Source organism: Salmo salar, chromosome ssa10 (genome assembly GCF_905237065.1).
Source record: "Salmo salar chromosome ssa10, Ssal_v3.1, whole genome shotgun sequence".
NCBI classification, from domain to species: Eukaryota; Metazoa; Chordata; class Actinopteri; order Salmoniformes; family Salmonidae; genus Salmo; species Salmo salar.
In genome coordinates this window covers 20,087,230-20,109,260 of record NC_059451.1, presented here as the reverse complement: position 1 = coordinate 20,109,260, position 22,031 = coordinate 20,087,230, and the positions used below count along the sequence as shown (strand labels likewise).

Here is a 22,031-nt window from a genome sequence, read left to right as displayed (position 1 = left end):
CGGATGCTTTAGTCCAGGTCTGGGAGGAGATCCCTCAGGAGACCATCCGCCACCTCATCAGGAGCATGCCCAGGCGTTGTAGGGAGGTCATACAGGCACGTGGAGGCCACACACACTACTGAGCCTCATTTTGACTTGTTTTAAGGACATTACATCAAAGTTGGATCAGCCTGTAGTGTGGTTTTCCACTTTAATTTTGAGTGTGACTCCAAATCCAGACCTCCATGGGTTGATAAATTGGATTTCCAATGATTATTTTTGTGTGATTTTGTTGTCAGCACATTCAACTATGTAAAGAAAAAAGTAGTTAATAAGATTATCTCATTCATTCAGATCTAGGATGTGTTAAATGACTTAAATGTTATTTTAGTGTTCCCTTTATTTTTTTGAGCAGTGTATTTTAATATTTTAAAACATATCATATTTTACTAAATCAGGGACACTCAAATGTATTTGGACACTAGTTTAGTTAAGGCAAAAACGAAAGGAGGGGGGTTGGTAGGGCGTATAATGTGAACGTCTAGCAACACAGAGGTTGTGTGTTCAAATCTCATCATTGACAACTTTAGAATTCTAGCTAACTAGCAACTACTTAATACTTTTAAGCTACTTAGCATGTGAACTAACCCTAACCTTAACCCTACTCCTAAACCTAACCTTAACACAAATCTTAACCCCTAACCTAACGTAGGATATCATCCTAAAGCAGTCTAACGTAGCATATCTTACTAAAGCAGACGAACGTAATATATCATACTAAACAGGTAAAATGCGATCAAGACGAAGGATACTATACTGTGCATATTATATTATACAAACTCTATTACAGTGGTAGCCTAATGTAACGTAACCTCTCTCCCTCATCCTCAGTTTGGCAAATCTGAACATAACTCTGTCCTCCTTATTTCTGCATACAAGCAAAAAGTCGAACAGGAAGTACCAGTGATGTGCACAATACGGAAGTGGTCCAATGAAGCGGACGCCAAACTACAGGACTATTTTGCTGGAACAGACTGGAATGGCATTGAGGAGTATACCACATCAGTCACCTGCTTCATTAATAAGTGCATTGACGATGTCGTACCCACAGTGACCGTACGTACAGTCCCAGTCAGAAGTTTGGACACACCTACTCATTCAAGGGTATTTCTTTATTTTTACAATTTTCCACAATGTAGAATAGTGAAGGCATCAAAACTATGAAATAACACATATGGAATCATGTAGTAACAAAAGAAGGGTTAAACAAATCAAAATATATTTAATATTTTAGATCCTTCAAAGTAGCCACCCTTTGTGATGATGACAGCTTTTCACATTCTAGGAATTCTCTCAACTAGCTTCATGAGGAATGCTTTTCCAACAGTCTTGAAGGAGTTCCCACATATGCTGAGCACCTGTTGGCTGCTTTTCCTTCACTCTGAGGTCCAACATATCCAAAACCATCTCAATTTGGTTGAGGTCAGGTGATTGTGGAGGACAGGTTATATGATGCAGCACTCCATCACTCTCCTTGGTCAAATAGCCCTTACACAGCCTGGAGGTGTGTTTTGGGTCATTGTCCTGTTGAAAAACAAATGATAGTCCCACTAGGTGCAAACCAAATGGGATGTCGATATCGCTGCAATATGCTGTGGTAACCATGCTTGTTAAGTGTGCCTTGATTTCTAAATAAATCACTGACAGTGTCACCAGCAAAGCACCCCCACACCATCACACCTCCTCCTCCATGCTTCATGGTAGGAACCACACATGCGGAGATCATCCGTTCACCTACTCTGCGTCTCACAAAGACACGGCGGTTGGAACCAAAAATCTCAGATTTGGACTCATCAGACCAAAGGTGTTTCTTGGCCCAAGCAAGTCTCTTCTTATTATTGGTGTCCTTTAATAGTGGTTTCTTTGCAGCAATTCCACCATGAAGCCCTGATTCACGCAGTCTCCTCTGAACAGTTGATGTTGAGATGTGTCTCTTACTTGAACTATATGAAGCATTTATTTGGGCTACAATCTGAGGTGCCGTTAACTCCAATTAACTTATCCTCTGCAGCAGAGGTAACTCTGAGTATTCTTTTCCTGTAGCGGTCCTAATGAGAGCCAGTTTCATCATAGCGCTTGATGGTTTTTGCAACTGCACTTTTCTGGATTGACTGACCTTCATGTCTTAGAAAGTAATGATGGCTACTTTGAAGGATCTAAAATATGAAATATATTTGGATTTGTTTAACCCTTTTTTGGTTACTACATGATTCCATATGTGTTATTTCATAGTTTTGATGTCTTCACTATTATTCTACTGTACAATGTAGAAAATAGAAAAATTAAGAAAAACCCTGGCATGAGTACCAACCTTTTGACCGGTACTGTACATATCGCAACCAGATGCCATGGACTACAGGCAACATCTGCACTGAGCTAAAGGCTAGAGCTGTCGCTTTCAAGGAGCGGGACACTAATCCGGGCGCTTATAAGAAATCCAGTTACGCTCTCTGACAAACCATCAAACAGGCAAAGCATCAATACAGGACTAAGATCGAATCCTACTACACTGGCTTTGACGCTCATCCGATGTGGCAGGGCTTGCTAACTATCACAGATTACAAAGGGAAATCCAGCCGAGAGCTGCCATGTGAAATGAGCCTACCAGACGAGTTAAATGCCTTCTATGCTCGCTTCAAGGCTAGCAACACTCAACCATGTGTGACAGCACCAGCTGTTATGGATGACTGTATGATCACGCTCTCTGTAGCCAATGTGAGGAAGGTTACAAATGGATTACCAGGATGCGTTCTCAGAGCATGCTGACCACCTGGCAAGTGTCTTCACTGACATTTTCAACCTCTCCCTGACCCAGTCTGTTATACCTACATGTTTCAAGCAAACCACCATAGTCCATGTGCCCAATAACGCCAAGGTAACCTGTCTAAATGACTACTGCCCCATAGCGCTCACATTTGTAGCTTTGAAAGGCTGGTCATGGCTCACATCAATGCCATCATGCCAGAAACCCGGGACCCACTCCAATTCGCATACCGCCCCAACAGGTCCACAGATGACGCAATCTCTATTGCACTCCACACTGCCCTTTCCCATCTGGACAAAAGGAACACCTACATGAGAATGCTGTTCATTGACTACAGCTCAGTGTTCAACACCATAGTGCCCTCCAAGATCATCACTAAGCTAAGGACTCTGGGACTGAACACCTCCCTCTGCAACTGAATCCTGGACTTCCTGACGGTCACCCCCAGGTGGTGAGGGTGGGCAACAATACATCTGCCACGCAGGCCCTCAACAAGGGGGCATCTCAGGGGTCTGTGTTCAGTCACCTTCTGTATTCCCTGTTCACCCACGACTGCATTGCCGCGCACTACTCCAACACCATCATTAAATTTGCCGATGACACAACGACGGTAGGCCTGATTATCAATGACGATGAGACAGTCTTTAGGGAGGAGGTCAGAGACCTGGCAGTGTGGTGCCAGGACAACAACCTCTCCCCCAATGTGGGCCAGACAAATTAGCTTATCGTGGACTACAGGAAACGGATGGCCGAACACGCCCCCATTCACATCGATGGGGCTGTAGTGGAGCAGGTCGAGGGCTTTAAGTTCTCGGTGTCCACATCACTAAGGACCTATCATGGTCTAAACACACCAACACAGTCGTGAAGAGGGCACGACAACGCCTCTTCCCCCTCTGGATGCTGAAGATATTTGTCATGGGCCATCGTATCCTCAAACAGTTCTACAGCTGCACCATTGACAGGCCTCTTGACTGGCTACATCACCGCTTTGTATGGAAACTGCTCGGCATCCGACCGCAAGGAGCTACAGAGGGTGTACAGCCCATTACTTCACTGGGGCCGAACTCCCTGCCATCCAGGACCTCTATACCAGGTGGGGTCAGGAAGGCCCTAAAAATTGTCAAAGACTCTAGCCACCCAAGTCATAGACTGTTCTCTCTGCTAACACATTACAAGTGTTACTGAAGTGCCAAGTCGGGGACCAAAAGGCTCCTGAACAGATTCTTCATGCCATAAGTTTGCTGAACAGTTAATCAAATGGCAACATGGACTAGTTACATTGACCCCCTTTATTTTTTTGCACTGACTCTCTGTGCTGGCTCTATGCACACTCACTAGACTCTACCCACACACTCACACATACTACACTGACTCTCCAACACACATATACACACATACTAGATACGCTCACACACACAAAACACACACACACACACATGCATATTGACACCACACACACACACACACTCACATTTAGACACACTTCACATATGCTTCTGCTACTCTGTTTATTATATATCCTGATTATATAGTCACTTTTACTCCTACCCACATGTACATACTGTATTACCTCAATTACCTCAACTACCTCGTATACCTGCACATTGACTCGGTACTGGTACGCCTTGTACAGTTAAAGCCGGAAGTTTACATACACTTAGGTTGGAGTCATTAAAACTAGTTTTTCAACCACTCCACAAATGTCTTGTCAACAAACTATAGTTTTGGCAAGTCAGTTAGGACATCTACTTTGTGCATGACACAAGACATTTTTCCAACAATTGTTTACAGACAGATTATTTCACTTACAACTCACTGTATCACAATTCCAGTGGGTCAGAAGTTTACATACACTAAGTTGACTGTGCCTTTAAACAGCTTGGAAAATTCCAGAAAATTATGTCATGGCTTTATCAACTTCTGATAGGCTAATTGACATAAGTTGAGTCAATTGGAGGTGTACCTGTGGATGTATTTCAAGGTCTACCTTCAAACTCAGTGCTTCTTTGCTTGACATAATAGGAAAATCAAAAGAAACTAGCCAAGACCTCAGAATTTTTTTTTAGATCTCCACAAGTCTGGTTCATCCTTGCGAGCAATTTCCAAACACCTGAAGGTACCACATTCATCTGTACAAACAATAGTACGCAAGTATAAACACCATGGGTGTCACGCCCTGACCTGAGAGAGCCTTTTTTATGTCTCTATTTAGGTTTGGTCAGGGTGTGATTTGGGTGGGCATTCTATGTCCTTTTTTCTATGCTTTGTATTTCTTTGTTTTGGCCTGGTATGGCTCTCAATCAGGGACAGCTGTACATCGTTGTCGCTGATTGGGAGTCATACTTAGACAGCCTGTTTTCCTTTGGGGTTGGTGGGTAGTTCATTTCTGTTTAGTGTTTTGTTGTACCTGACAGAACTGTTTGGCTGTCATTTTCTTGATTTGTTCAAAGTGTCTCGATTAAAATTAAATATGAGCACTCAACACGCTGCGCCTTGGTCTACTCTCTTCAACGACGGCCATTACAATGGGACCATGCAGCCATCATACCGCTCAGGAAGGAGACGCGTTCTGTCTCCTAGAGATGAATGTACTTTGGTGTGAAAAGTGCAAATCAATTCCAGAACAACAGCAAAGGACCTTGTGAAGATGCTGGAGGAAAAAGGTACAAAGTATCTATATTCACAGTAAAACAAGTCCTACATCGACATAAACTGAAAGGTCGCTCAGCAAGGAAGAAGCCACTGCTCCAAAACTGCCATAAATATCCAGACTACGGTTTGCAACTGCACATGGGGACAAAAATTGTACTTTTTGGAGAAATGTCCTCTGGTCTGATGAAACAAAAATAGAACTGTTTGGCCATAATGACCATCGATGTGTTTGGAGGAAAAAGGGGGAGGCTTGCAAGCCGGAGAACACCATCCCAACCGTGAAGCATGGGGGTGGCAGCATCATGTTGTGGGGGTGCTTTACTGCAGGAGGGACTGGTGCACTTCACAAAATAGATGGCATCATGAGGTAGGAAAATGATGTGGATATATTGAAGCAACATCTCAAGACATCAGTCAGGAAGTTAAAGCTTGGTCGTAAATGGGTCTTCCAAATGGACAATGACCCCAAGCATACTTCCAAAGTTGTGGCAAAATGGCTTAAGGACAACAAAGTCAAGGTATTGGAGTGGCCATCACAAAGCCCTGACCTCAATCTTATGGAAAATTTGTTGGCAGAACTGAAAAAGCATGTTCGAGCAAGGAGGCCTACAAACCTGACTCAGTTACACCAGCTCTGTCAGAAGGATTGGGCCAAAATTCACCCAACTTATTGTGGGAAGCTTGTGGAAGGCTACCCGAAACGTTTGACCCAAGTTAAACAATTTGAAGGCAATACTTCCAAATACTAATGTGATGAAAGAAATAAAAGCTGAACTAAATCATTCTCTCTACTATTATTCTGACATTTCACATTCTTAAAATAAAGTGGTGATCCTAACTGAGCTAAGACAGGGAATTTTTACTAGGATTAAATGTCAGGAATTGTGAAAAACTGAGTTTAAACTGAGGTGTATGTAAACTTCCGACTTCAACTGTTATTAGCCTCATTATGTTTTTTCTCATGTTACTATTTCCTTTTTTATTTAGCAAATATTTGTCTTACTTTTTTACTCTGCATTGTTGGGAATGTGCTCTTAAGTAAGCATTTCAAGGTGAACTCTACACCTGTTGTGTTCGGCACATGTGACCAATACAATTTGATTTGATTTTGATTTGATTTGAAGTACCTTGGTATTGATTTTAGTAAAATATAATACGTTTTGCTCTGAGACCGGATGTGAATTCCTGAGTGCTATGCTGTGTGTCAGTGTGTCAGAGCTGTCCTTGAACATTACAGCAAGAGCAGTCATTTGTCAGGACAATTTAGTCCTCTAGCATCATCACTCTGAAAAGTCAGGCAATTGTTTGGAAGATGCCTGGGTAAGGTCTTTTTTACCCTCTGACTATGTGTCAGTGCATGTTTCTCTCTCACTCTCCTAGAGAACACTTTGGCAGGTCTGAGATCATGAGCTGTCAGGGAGTAGTCTCTCCCTGCAGACAACAGCTGATCCTGGACCGGTCCTACTCAGAGAGTCTTATCTGGCCAGTGCAGTGGTCTGCAGGGGCTGGAGTAGGCGTGTATACACACTCACAGATTCTACACGAGAGACCCGGTGGTAAAACTTGCTCATGCATACACACACACACACACACACACACACACACACACACACACACACACACACACACACACACACACACACACACACACACACACACACACACACAACACACACACACACACACACACACACACACACACACACACACACACACGCATTATCCAGGGTGCAGGGTCTGGAAGGGTCTCCTAGTAGGATTGTATCCACGGTCCTACCAGGAGGGAGCCTAAACCAAAGCCCCTATGTGCTCCCTCTATGCCCCCTGTGCCCGCCTGTCTCCCAGCTCCATCTGCTGCCATCTGCACGCCATTGTTCTGCCTTATGTCAAGATAAACAGCAGAGCATTGTGAGGCATGAGGAACACCAAGGCTTGTAGGCCTGTGACTCAGCAAGCTACTCCCTCAGCACGAGAGACGTGACTGGAGCAGATTGAGTGTTTTTGTGTGTGTGTACATGCGTTCATGGGTGTAATGGCAGTTATTGTAGTTGTAATAGCCTGCATGTTATGTATCCCAAGAAGCTCAGTGGTCACACGTAGCATAAGCACAATAAAGTACCTCCCTCGAGTCATATGCCCAATTTCTAACTGACACGCATGAGCCTCTATGTCTGTCATGTAACAAGATGCATTCTACCCCCCTACTGTGGAGAGGGTGTTTTTGAAGACGTCCCCCCCTCTGCACCACCCCCTTTCCTAACTTCCTCCTTTTCGGGTGAGTGAATATGGAAATTGGTGATGAAGGGAGACAGAGGGAGGCAGGGGGGCAGTGGGCACAGATGGGTGGCTCGCATTAACAGCTCCTCTGGTGAATGTGTTTGTTCGAAGGGTCAGAGATGAGGACGGGGAACTGGGCCCTGTGCCATTTCAGATAAATGTATCATTACGCCACACAAGGCGCGGGCATTAGTCACGCCTGCAGACTCCGAGTGGCACTAAATCGACGTGTGGCGGGATGGGACAGGGTGGGACAGGGCAGGGGCTGGAACAGGGATGAGACAGGACGGGGCTGGGACGGGGATGGTACAGGGCTGAGACAGGGCTGGGACAGGGATAGGACAGGGCTCGGACAGGGATGAGACAGGATGGGGCTGGAACATGGATGAGACAGGACGGGGCTGAGACAGGGCTGGGACAGGGCTAGGACAGGGATGAGACAGGGCTGGGACAGGGATGAGACAGGGCTGAGACAGGGCTGGGACAGGGATGGGACAGGGCTGGGACAGGGCTGGGACAGGGATAAACAGGGCTGGGACAGGGATGGGACAGGGCTGGGACAGGGCTGGGACAGGGCTGGGACATGGATGGGACAGGGAAGGGACAGGGATGGGACAGGGCTGGGACAGGGCTGGGACAGGGTTGGGACAGGGCTGGGACAGGGTGGGACAGGGCGGAGACAGGGCTGGGACAGGGCTGGGACAGGGTTGAAACAGGGATGAGACAGGACTGAGACAGGGCTGGGACAGGGATGAAACAGGGATGAGACAGGGCTGAGACAGGGCTGAGACAGGGCTGAGACAGGGCTAAGGACAGGGCTGGGACAGGGCTGGGACAGGGATAGGACAGGGATGGGACAGAGATGGGACAGGGATGGGACAGGGCTGGGACAGGGCTGGGACAGGGCTCGGACATGGTTGGGACATAGATGGGACAGGGATGGGACAGGGCTGGGACAGGGCTGGGACAGGGCTGAAACAGGGATGAGACAGGACTGAGACAGGGCTGGGACAGGGATGGGACAGGGCTGGGACAGGGCTGGGACAGGGCTGGGACAGGGATGAGACAGGGCTGAGACAGGGTTAAGACAGGGCTGGGACAGGGCTGGGACAGGGCTGGGACAGGGCTGAGACAGGGATGGAACAGGGATGGGACAGGGATAGGACAGGGCTGGGACAGGGCTGGGACAGGGTGGAGACAGGGCTGAGACAGGGCTGGGACAGGGATAGGACAGGGCTGGGACAGGGATGGGACAGGGCTGGGACAGGGCTGGGACATGGTTGGGACAAGGATGGGACAGGGCTGGGACAGGGCTGAGACAGGGCTGGGACAGGGATGGAACAGGGATGAGACAGGGCTGGGACAGGGCTGAGACAGGGATGGGACAGGGATGAGACAGGGATGTGACAGGGCTGAGACAGGGATGGAACAGGGATGGAAACAGGGGTAAGACAGGGCTGAGACAGGGCTGGGACAGGGTTAAGACAGGGCTGGGACAGGGCTGGGACAGGGCTGGGACAGGGATGAGACAGGGCTGGGACAGGGATGGGACAGGGATGAGACAGGGCTGGGACAGGGCTGGGACATGGTTGGGACAGGGCTGGGACAGGGCTGGGACAGGGCTGAGACAGGGCTGGGACTGGGATGGGACAGGGATGAGACAGGGCAGAGACAGGGCTGGGACAGGGATGGGATAGGGCTGGGACAGGGATGGAACAGGGATGGAACAGGGGTAAGACAGGGCTGAGACAGGGCTGGGACAGGGTTAAGACAGGGCTGGGACAGGGCTGGGACAGGGATGGGACAGGGATGAGACAGGGCTGGGACAGGGCTGAGACAGGGCTGGGACAGGGCTGGGACAGGGATGGAACAGGGATGGGACAGGGATGAGACAGGGCTGGGACAGGGCTAGGACAGGGCTGGGACAGGGCTGAGACAGGGCTGGGACAGGGAGGAGACAGGGCTGGGACAGGGATGGACAGGGTTGGGACAGGGCTGAGACAGGGCAGGGACAGGGATGGGACAGGGATGGGACAGGGATGGGACAGGGCTGGGACAGGGCTTGGACAGGGATAGGACAGGGATGAGACAGGGCTGGGACAGGGCTGAGACAGGGCTGGGACAGGGATAAGACAGGGCTGGGACAGGGTAGAGACAGGGCTGGGACAGGGCTGGGACAGGGCTAGGACAGGGATGAGACAGGGATGAGACAGGGCTGGGACAGGGATGAGACAGGGCTGGGACAGGGCTGAGACAGGGCTGGGACAGGGCTGGGACAGCGATGAGACAGGGCTGGGACAGGGTTGAGACAGGGCTGGGACAGGGCTGGGACAGGGATGAGACAGGGCTGGGACAGGGATGAGACAGGGCTGGGACAGGGATGTGACAGGGCTGGGACTGGGCTGGGACAGGGCTCATCCCCGGTTATGGCGATTATTCATAGCTAGAGGAGGGGGGAGAGGAGAAGAGGAAAGGGAATGGGTCCCGGAGAGATGATTTTGTACGAGAGAGTCCCAGCACGGGAATGTCATTCCAAGCCCATGTGTTGTGCCTTTTTGTGGGAGGCCCGCTGTGCACTCGATACAATACACACACACACACACACACACACACACACACACACACACACACACACACACACACACACACACACACACACTAGTTTAATCTACTGTCAGACTGGCAGCTCTGACTGCAGGAGAGGTGGCAGGCTGGAGGGATGAAGGAATGGAGCGGAGGGGGTAGAGAGGCGGTGGTTTTCTGTCAAAAAGCTACTCCCCCTTATTCCATTTAGATTACAAATTTACAGACCTGCCTTGATAGCAGACTACCCCTACACAACAGTAACACATACACAGAGCTCTGTGTTAGCTACTATAAGTACATTTTTACATTTTAGTCATTTAGCAGATGCTCTTATCCAGAGCGACTTACAGTAGTGAGTGCATACATTTCATAATATTTTTTTCTCCATACTGGTCCCCCGTGGGAATCGAACCCACAACCCTGGCATTGCAAACACCATGCTCTCTACCAACTGAGCCACACGGGACTACTGAGCCACACGGGACTAAGTGGAGAGGTTATGTGTTTGGCCATTGAAAGAGCAGGTTGACTTAATTGTCATGAATCTTGCCCTGGAGGCAGACTGAGCGATTTCCGCTAGCTGGGACAGCTGCAAAGTCAGAATCGGGCAAAAATGTAAAAATTAAAAATGTTGCTTTTTGGTCATAATTTAAGGTTAGGCATTAGGGTTAGCATGGGGGTTAAGGTTAGGGCTAGGTTTACCATCTGATTTTGTGGCTGTGCCAGTTGGTGACCGCTCTGCAAAGCTGCCTCCAGGGCAAGATTCATGACAATAAATTCCAACCTACACTGAAAGACAGAGGATGTGGTTTTCCCTAAAACCCCACCTCCCTGTCTCAGCTTGTGGTGTCTCTGTTGCCATGGTTATCATTAAGGCTGATTTAGGAGGAGTTAGCATCTGCAAGAGAACAGCTTCAACATCCCCCCCTCTCTCTACTCTCTTTACTTTCTCTCTGTATCTCTCCTCTCTCTCTTCCCTCTCACTCGCCTCTCTCCTCTCTCTCTTGTTCAAATACTTGCCCTTGTATGTATTGTAGATAGATCCAGGCATTTATATAAGAAAGAAACAGCCTTCAAATAAAACAGATGAACAGTTTTGTTAGCACATTCTAAATAACAACTCGCAGCAGCCTCTATCACACAAAGTTCATGGTTAGCAGCATTAGAGAATTCAAAAGGTAGTCGCGCTCTAACCAAGCCGAGATGCAAAGATTATATACCTAATTGAATCCATGCTGGAAAGAATACAAAGGGTGACAGTGCAAGGTGCTAAAAATAAAACAAAAAAGAGCATATGTTTCAGCCTTATGCCTTCATCAGTGCTGTACAAAGGTGTGAGAGTACCTTGTAAACTTTATACGCACCGGCCACCTTTCTTTTTAGCCAGAGCGCAAACCCTCATACTGGCCCTCCAGTTACCCCTAGTATAACTTTAGCATCGCGTTCATCCTGACAAACTGCTCTTGAGAAAAGCATTCCTGTGATCTCGACACCTGAGAGAGAGAGAGAGAGAGAGAGAGAGAGAGAGAGAGAGAGAGCTCAGACAGAAGATGTTTCTTGATTTAGGACAAAGCAAACACCAGACACATCGCTAGTCAATGCCAATGACACACTTGATCAGCTCAGAGCCAGGTGGCTGGTCTAATAGAAGACAATGGGGCCTTTGTCATTGAAAAGCCCATTACAGGTAAGACCGGGCGGAGAGGGAGAGAAAAGAAAGATGTCGGCCATTGTGCACTTATGACTGTGGAAGAACGCATTAACAGCCTCTCTCTGCTCGAGGCAGATAAAGCCTTCTTTCTGCCTGCAGTTGACAATTTCCTGCTGCTCAAAAAAAATGAAGATGACAAAATGTGACCAAGTTGACAATCACATAGATCAGAAAGTCCTGTTGTTTGATTGAGTACAAGAAGAGAGACATGTTCCTATCTTCCTGTCTCTCCGCCTCAGGCTCTCGTTCGCTCTTGCTCTTTCTTCACTCAGTGCTCTTTTGCCTCACCTCTTCCTTCGCAGGTTAGGCAGTCTTTGATTGGGCCTCATTTAGATGAAAAAGTCAAATGAAAAACAGGCGGATTTCCAAACAAAGGAGGGTCTCAATGGGGTTCTGCTTGTAAAAACATTTCCATCTAAATGCAGATTTGGTATATCTACTGCGATGGGGGCCACAGCACTTACATTCATTATTTAACCATGTGGGAATAGAGCCATTTTGTATCGCGGGCCTCCGCTTTAAACAATCATTTGGATTTTTAAGAAGTGTATCTGCAATTGATTTTGTGTCACAAATTGTTGCAGTCGGTGTAGAAAACGAAATACAATCTGGGAAAGGGAAGAGAAACAAAGAAACACATTTGTACAAAGCAAGGTTGACAGAAGGAGAACAGTGGTTACAACTTGACTTAATTCACTGCACATTTGTTTGGGTGCTGTGGGAACACGGCCAACACAATGGTAATGTGGATCACCATACAGCTGCTTGGCCAAGTGGAAAGTGGAACAGGGTTTGGCAAACACTGCCATGCCTCATGATTATACAGTTGAAGCATTATCGGTGCTTCTCAGCTTAAACATACATTTGGCTGTTTTACATTTTCCCCAGCTACAGGAGAGGTGGCCCAGAAATTGCAGCGTGATAGTCCTTGGGGACTGTGTGTATATGTGTGTGTGTGTGTGTGTGTGTGTGTGCAGTAAACACACTGATGAGTACCACATTCCCGTGGGAGGTAGAGAAAAGGGAGGAGAAGAGTGTGTGTCCCCTCAGACCTGCTGACTCACTCCATTTAGCCTGAGAGAACCAGCATGCTCCCATCTCTGCCTCTTATGCTGCCAGAGTAGAGACACTTTCGAGAGAAAATGAGTGTGTGTGCGTGCACATGCATATGTGTGATTTACATTACTCCATTTCCCTTCTATAAATCACACTGTTGCTTCTCGCTTCCTCCTTTTTTTCCTTCCTCCCTTTGCCATCCTCACCATCATGTTCTGAGCAGAGTGCCAACCCCAAACCTCTTTTTACTGCGTTTCTCCCCTCTGAGGAAAGAGGAAATTGGGCTGCTGCTACCAAGTGAACAAAGTTCAGAAGTTCCACCATTTTCCCTGACAGACTGAAGCACATTACATTCTGTACTCAGAGGACGGTCTCATATGTCACACGGAGAAACTGTACCTACCGGAACATTCTGTCTCAGGAACCGAGTATGACACTACTGATATGGTCAATTGCCTTCAGTGCCACAGAAATCTCCGGAAATTCCTTATAACCTTGTAGATTTCGTAACATACCGGTAATCAAATCTGTCTCATAGGTGATACGGTTTAACGCCCCTTCTGCAGCACACAGCCACACAAAGATGCACAGTATAAAACCTGTAGGTCACAAAGTTCTGTTTCCATCTTGAGCTCGTGTTGATATTTCCTAGCCCCATTAAACGCCCCTTTTTGAAAAGAGGAGGCCATGTTTTCCTCACAGGTCACAGCTCTTTAGGCAGGTGGAGCATCACTTGAGTGTGCTGAGAGAAAACAGCCTTTTTAAGCATGAATCACCTTTCATGCCGTCGGAGGCAGCACCAGCGACACGGTTTACAAATAGATCAGCTAGGTGAGGGAGTCAAACACAGCACCGTGGGCGTCTCGGAGTGTTGAGCATGTCACACACAGACAGATGGAGAGGAGCCCTCTGTGTGTTGATGTTAAGCTCTTCGCCAAGTGGCAGTCAGCCTCTTAGGAAGCCACGGGTAAAGCATATAAAGCATGTAGCAACGAACACTGACAGCTATTCACACGTCTCGTCTGCTATTTGTGTGCTCCGGCGTGCTCAGAGACACAATAAACCATCAGACAGAAAATGATATATTCCCACAAAAGCTTGCGTGTGTGTATGAGTAGCATATGTGTATTCGGTGTACCATGAATAATGAATGAGAGATGAGATGTTCTCATGCAGGGGTTGGGGCTGAATGCCAGGCCAAGGGTAACCGTTGGGTTATGAGGGGAGGGTACACACATACACACTCCACTCTTATCCATCCGGCATTGGGCATAATTCAATGTGAATTGAAAATGAGGCAACAGAGGCCAAATTGAATTGCCGTCACAGACTGAATGTAATGAAATTGCTAGCTGATGCCGAGCGAAAACATCAAGCCAGGTTTCAAAAAGGAAAACGGAAGAAAAATAGATTGTGTCAGAAGAATGAACACAGGCAAAAATAAAAAGCTTCAGTGGCCGGGAGAGAGAAAATAACAATGGCGTGTCTGTGATGATCTCGGGAAGCATCGCTCTTCCAATCAGCTACTTAATTACTGTGGAGAAAAGCCAGGAGAGACACATTCCACCAGCGGCGATGCCAGGACCCGGCTCCGCGGCACTTTACATGAAATCTCATCAGATGAAATAGGAACGGGGAGCAAGTCGACACTGCAGGTGTAGAGGAAACGGATAGTAATGAAAATAAATCAATACCCTCATTTCCCCCTACTTCCTACCATCAACCACTGCCTTCAGTTCTCTCTCTCTTTCTTTCCTTCCGTCTCTCATTCATAACAGCGTGGCACTAGCAGTCTATGTTTCCCCCCTGCTGCTAGGGCAATCGAGAAAGAAATAAGAGGATTTTAGTATATGCATTTCTCCCCTGGTTCCATTCAAACGATACAGCCTATCTGACAGATCTCAATGCTATTATTAATTAATGCTCTTGTAAGAGATGTCCCACAGTGAGTGTTTTGCTGATTGAACGTTTTTATAATAAGGAGGGCTTTTAAGTCTGGGGGAGAGTGTGAATGTGCCCGTATTCCCTCCTGGCCTTCCCAGGCACTGGCGGCTGATGTTGTCGATACCTCCACATCCCAACACACTCCCATGTAACCTAATGACTTTGGGCTTGGATTGTTCTCAGGAGGAGCAGGGGAGGGAGGAGGAGTGGAGGGTTGGAGGGAGGAGGAGCGGAAGGGTGGAGGGAGGAGGAGTGGAGGGGTGGAGGGAGGAGGAGTGGAGGGAGGAGGAGTGGAGGGGTGGAGGGAGGAGGAGTGGAGGGAGGAGGAGTAGAGGGGTGGAGGGAGGAGGAGTGGAGGAGAGAAAAAAAGCCAGTAGCTTCCAATGTTAACCTCATTTATAATAAGCTGAACGGTATGAACGGATAGAGATACAGTCTATATCTCTATCCTACGGGACTGTAGAGCAAGGGTCTCCAACGTGTAGATTGCGAGTTACAACTAGCTTAGCGCCCAGCTATGTTTAGCTCGACAATCAATTCTGAAACGACATGCCTTTTTTGACGTGTTCCATCGCAAGCTGTCATAAACATAAAGCTCCTGGCTATACTATCCAATCAAAGCCACATTGGCATTATCGCACCCTTGGTTAACCACTGTTGGCTTAAATAGCCAAACATAACACAAAATCTTCAAAATAATTTCCAGCAATATTGCCGTCTGCCTTCTTTATGCCCGCATTTGTTTATCACTTGTATGTAGCTAGTTAGCAATGCTAAGACTTTCCCCCCAAACCTTCTCAATTAAATGTTAACTGCAAAGTAGGCTTACCTGGCAGAGTTATATCATGATTATTTGTATCAATTGGGTGGCGATGGTTTTGCAAACTCTGCCATGATATGTTCTGCAGCAGTAGCCCTAACAGCAGAAACATCTTTAGGCCGACCCATTCCTCTCTTGCTAGATGTGCAATTAATTAAAGGGGAATTACACCAAAAAAATCAAAATGTGTTAGTTTTTATTCCAGATCCTAAAAATGGTATTCTGGTGTGATTTGGACTCAGAACATAAATATTCATTGTTTCTCTCTGAATAATTGTAATATTGAGAGTAAAAAACTGAATTCAGGAAAATACTAAATATGATTTTATGGGCACCCCCTTAGAGTTCTTTATTAACCATTATTTTACCACTTATATTGATAGAAAACACATCTCTTGTACACGAAGGACCAGGGGAAGAGTTGCAGGGTAAAGGAGAAGAGTAGCTCTCATGCTAGAAAAGGTTGGAGACCCCTGCTGGGACCAATAATCAAGGACCAATAATCAATCAGATAGGATAGAGATCATCCTCTTGTGTTATACTTTATAATTGCAGGACTGATTGAACAAGAGCAACATCCCTCAATAGATTCACAGGAATCGATCCCCACCTTTCTCCATGCCAAAGAAAATAGAATGTGATAGTATTGTATATCAGTGATCCCCTTCCGGCCCAGTACCAACACACATGACCCAGCTGATCCAGGTCTTGATAACACGTGGATAAAAAAGCAGCTGTATTATGCCGTAGTAGACCTAGTATCCATTTCCAGTGTTTCATATTCGCGGTTCAGAAACATTTGTCTGACACTGTAGACTTGACTGTGTATCTCTCCTCCTCCTCTTCCTCCTCCTCCTCTTCCTCGTCCTCTCCCCTCCCCAGGCCTGGTGTGGTCAGACCCGGTGGTGAACATGAGGAAGGTGACCCACCAGAGGGTGAGGGAGCAGCTGGCTAACACCGTCCTGCTGCCCTGTGTCTTCACCCTGCGCCCCACCCCTACCCACGAGCCCCCCCGCATCAAGTGGACCAAGGTGTGGGGCCAGAGGGGTCGACGACGGTCGGCAGAGGGAACAGTCCATCCTGGTCGCCAAGTACAACGTGGTCAAGGTAAATATTGACTGAGTGGGAAGAATGCAAAATGTCGGTTTTATGTATTTGGAGAGTGTGATGGCCGTCTATTCAGTACTTAACTTCAACTTATTTTAAGCAGAATCTGTAACTATGCAGTATGTACTGCACAATCCTTTCTTCTTTCTATGAAAATAAGATTAAATACATTTCCTCTCACTGTTTTTCTGCTGCCAACTATAATAATTGGACCAGCAAACATTTAGTGGAATGTCCTTTTTCTTTTTCATTGCCATCTTTGTTGTGTTTCATACTGTATGCTTCATTTTGATTTAACTGTGTGTTCATAACTGTAATGTCTTTTCGTGGTTTAGGTTAAGAAGGCATTCCAGGGGCGTGTCACCCTGCCCGGTTACCAGGACAACCGTTACAACGCCAGCCTGGCGCTCAGCGGTCTGCGCTCCAGTGACTCGGGCATGTACCGCTGTGAGGTGGTGGTGGGCATCAACGACGAACAGGACACCGTGCCCCTGGAGGTTACAGGTAATACTGACCCCTGTTATACTCATTACACCTGAGTCATGTTCAATAGGCTCCAAACAGGAAATAAACGTAACAAAACAGGGAGGGACAACCTGGACTCGTCCAATAAGAAATGCCCATTTTCATTGTCCATTGCAAAACGCTTTAAAGTGTTTTGTCCCTAATGAGCACGACCCTGACTGTAGCTCTAACTGGCATTGCTAATGGAATGATTATATAATGTTTACTGTGTGGGAATGTCTGGTCTGGGGAACGTGACAACCTGTGCCAACTGGACCGAGTAATAGATCGTTGACCCCGTCGCTTAGGTCCGTTTCATGCCATGAAAGCAAATAGACCTAATGAGAAAATAAAGTGTGTTGTTATCTGATGTTACGTTGAGGTCTCTGGGCTGTAGTTTATGTTGAACCCACCCACTTCTTCACTGTGAGGTCCTATGGATATGATATGCCATATCAGCTAATAGTATCATAGTAATTACCAAATGAACATTTTTCTGATTTTTCCAGGTCACTTGCTGTTTTTAATAAATGCCTATTAAAGTAATGACGTAAGGGAAGTGGCACTCTGCTCTCTGCATTGGCTTTACAGTGCTGCTCTGTACTCACCTACATCTACACAATGCTGCCAGCAGTCAGCTGATCTTCAGCTCCACATTACGCCCAGTAGCCTCATTCACTCACCCACATACTGTACACTAGGTCCATGGGCTCCCAGTGCGAATAGCACAGATATAGGGTTATTATTACACGATATAATCACTGTGTGTGTGTGTGTGTGTGTGTGTGTGTGTGTGTGTGTGTGTGTGTGTGTGTGTGTGTGTGTGTGTGTGTGTGTGTGTGTGTGTGTGTGTGTGTGTGTGACAGTGGCTCTCTCTCAATGATTATGACATCAAGCAGTGTGTTTTTTCTCCATTGACTGCTCCTCTCTCTCTCTCTATTCTCTCCATGAGAGCACTTCATTGCTCCTGTAGAGACCCCTGGCTCGGTGCTCAGGAAACCCTGTCCCCACTCCCAGCCAATCGATTAGCACGCCATAAAACCTCCTTCCTCCTTCAGAAAGAGAAACCCATTACCGGTTGATCCGTCTAAGGGCGCACCAAACATTCTCCCGGGCTTAGCGTTAATTACAAGTCACGCTACATTGCAGAGCCTCAATACTAACTCCTGCAAGTGTTTAATATACACAGAGTGTACAAAACATTAAGGACACCTTCTCTGTCCATGACAGACTGACCAGGTGAATCCAGGTGAAAGCTATGATCCCTTATTGATGACACTTGTTAAATCCACTTCAATCAGTGTAGGTGAAGGGAAGGAGACAGGTTAAATAAGGATTTTTAAGCGTTGAGACAACTGAGCCCTGTGTATCTGTGCCATACAGAAGGTGAATGGACAAGACAAAATATGGTAGTAGGTGCCAGGCACACTGGTTTGTGTCAAGAACTGCAACGCTGCTTGGTTTTTCACGCTCAACAGTGTCCCGTGTGTATCAAGAATGGGCCATCACCCAAAGGACATCCAACCAACTTGACAACCACTGTGGGAAGCGTTGGAGTCAACATCCCTGTGGAACGCTTTCGACACATTGTAGAGTCCATGCCCGACGAATTGAGGCTGTTCTGAGGGCACAGGGGGGAGGGGTGAAAGGGTGCAACTCAATATTATTGTCACGCTGGTATAAAGGATTTTGGAGACAGGCGCTGGAATACAGAATAGGGATTTTTAATAAAAACACATATACAAAACACTGGGCTGTACCCAAACAAAAGAGCGAGGGTAAATCTTGTTGAACACCATGGGACGATACCCGTAATACACAATATATATAGCACGCAGCATAACAGCTGCACCATCGCATAGGTACTCACACCACCAACGGACACGGGAACAATAATTGAGGACAATTGTAAACGAAGGGCACACTTATACAATTACTAATCAATGGGAATAGGGGCCAGGTGTGCGTAATGAAAATTCCGAAGGGATCCGTGACAATTAGGAAGGTGTCCTTAATGTTTTGTACACTCAGTGTATTAATTAGCAAGGTATTGATACTGCCCGGCCATATCAATATCATATTAATTCTGGACAGCTGGGATTGGCTTTTTTGTGTGTGTTCTAAGCCCTGGTTAGGTTCTCTCTCTGTCCATTCGGCCCATATTGCATGGTCAATTGTCTGTCTCTCCAAATAGAGCCCAGACATTGATCCTCGCTGTCAGCCACAGTCATGAGATACAGTATGTCAGGTCGGCTTAAGTGGTGATCCACAAATAGACATATCTACACACAGGTGATCATCTCTGCATTGTAGGTCAATTAGATTGGTGGGTAGGAGCGTTGGGCCAGTAACCGAAAGGTTACTGGATTGAATCCCCGAGCTGACAAGGTAAAAAAATCTGTCGTTCTGCCCCTGAACAAGGCAGTTAACCCATTGTTCCCCGGGAGCTGATGACGTGGATGTCGATTAAGGCAGCCCCTCACACCTCTATGATTCAGAGGGGTTGGGATAAATGCGGAAGATACATTTCAGTTGAATGCATTCAGTTGTACAACTGACTAGGTATCCCCCTTTTAGATTTTACGCACAGGCAGGACTGTATTAGTGTTGTATACTGTGTTGCAACAAGGGCATCACTGAATTATCTACAGCTTTCTCAGTATCTGTGCTCTCCTGTTCTCTCCAGAGACTGGAGCAGAGTGGTGTGCTCAGAGCATGTGCAGACCAGCTGGCTGGAGTGTTTACGGACTTATTCAATCTCTTCCTATCCCAGTCTATTGTCTCCACTTGCTTTAAGATGTCCACAATTGCTCCTGTACCCAAGAAAGTACAGGGAGGAGGTGAGAGCCCAGTGGTGTGGTGCCAGTAAAATAACCTCTTACACAATGTCAACAAAATTGATGGAGCTGATGGTGGACTTCAGGAAACAGCAGAGAGAGCACGCCCCATCCACATCGACAGGGCTGCAGTGGAGGAGGTGAAAAGCTTAAAGTTCCTCGGCGTGCACATCACTGACAACCTGAAATGGTCCATCCACACAGACAGTGTGGTGAAGAAGGTGCAACAGCAACATCGGCTATTCAACCTCAGGAGGATAAAAAAAAATTGGCTTGGCCCCTAAGACCCTCACAAACTTCTACAGACGCACCATTGAGAGCATCCTGTCGGGCTGTATCAGCGCCTGGTAGGGCAATTGCACCGTCCGCAACCGCAGGGCTCTCCAGAGGGTGGCGCGGTCAGCCCAAAGCATTACCGGGGGCACATTGCCTGCCCTCCAGGCCAAGAAGGTCATCAAGGACCTCAGCGACCTGAGCCACGGCCTGTTCACCCAGCTACCATCTAGAAGTCGAAGACAGTACAGGTGCATCAAAGATGGAAAACAGCTTCTATCTCCAGGCCATCAGACTGTTAAATAGTCACCCTCTGAATGGCACACATACACAATCCATGTCTCAATTGTCTCATCTTAAAAATCCTTCTTTAACCTGTCTCCTCCCCTTCATCTACGCTGACTGAAGTGACATCAATAAGGGATCATAGCTTTCACCTGGATTCACCTTGTCAGTCTATGTTCTCAATGTTTTGTATACTCAGTGTACAGTATATACAGTTGAAGTCGGAAGTTTACATACACTTAGGTTGGAGTCATTAGAACTCGTTTTTCAACCACTCCACACATTTATTGTTAACAAACTATAGTTTTGGCAAGTCGGTTAGGACATCTACTTTGTGCATGACACAAGTTATTTTTCCAACAATTGTTTACAGACAGATTATTTCACTTACAACCCACTGTATCACAATTCCAGTGGGTCATAAGTTTACATACACTAAGTTGACTGTGCCTCTAAACAGCTTGGAAAATTCCAGAAAATGATGTCATGGCTTTAGAACCTTCTGATAGGCGAATTGACCTCATTTGAGTCGATTGGAGGTGTACCTGTGGATGTATTTCAAGGCCTACCTTCAAACTCAGTGCCCCTTTCCTTGACATCATGGGCAAATTAAAAGAAATCAGCCACCCTCAAAATTGTAGACCTCCACAAGTCTGGTTAATCCTTGGGAGCAATTTCCAAATGCCAGAAGGTACCACGTTCATCTGTACAAACAATAGTATGCAACTATAAACACCATGGGACCACGCAGCTGTCATACCGCTCAGGAAGGAGACGCGTTCTGTCTCCTAGAGATGAGCGTACTTTGGTGCGAAAAACAACAGCGAAGGACCTTGTGAAGATGCTGGAGGCAACAGGTACAAAATTATCTATATCCACAGTAAAACAAGTCCTATATCAACATAACCTGAAAGTCCGCTCAGCAAGGAAGAAGCCACTGCTCCAAAACCACCATAAAAAAGCCAGACTACGGTTTGTAACTGCACATGGGGACAAAGATCGTACTTTTTGGAGAAATGTCCTCTGGTCTGATGAAACAAAAATAGAACTGTTTGGCCATAATGACCATTGTTATGTTTGGAGGAAAAGGGGGATGCTTGCAAGCCGAAGAACACCATCCAAACCGTGAAGCACGGGGGTGGCAGCATCATGTTGTGGGGGTGCTTTGCTGCA

General features: G+C 46.8%; 1 protein-coding gene across 1 annotated transcript in view; it reads left to right on the top strand.

Annotated features, from left to right (window-relative positions):
* LOC106613725 (neurocan core protein) overlaps positions 1 to 22,031 on the top strand; it is a 194,445-nt gene that overhangs the window by 38,802 nt on the left and 133,612 nt on the right. Inside the window, exons 3-4 of the mRNA XM_014216278.2 lie at positions 16,735 to 16,959; positions 17,295 to 17,463. Coding sequence (XP_014071753.2) covers positions 17,397 to 17,463 — 67 coding nt within the window. The 5' untranslated portion in view covers positions 16,735 to 16,959; positions 17,295 to 17,396. The remainder of the gene's footprint in view (positions 1 to 16,734; positions 16,960 to 17,294; positions 17,464 to 22,031) is intronic.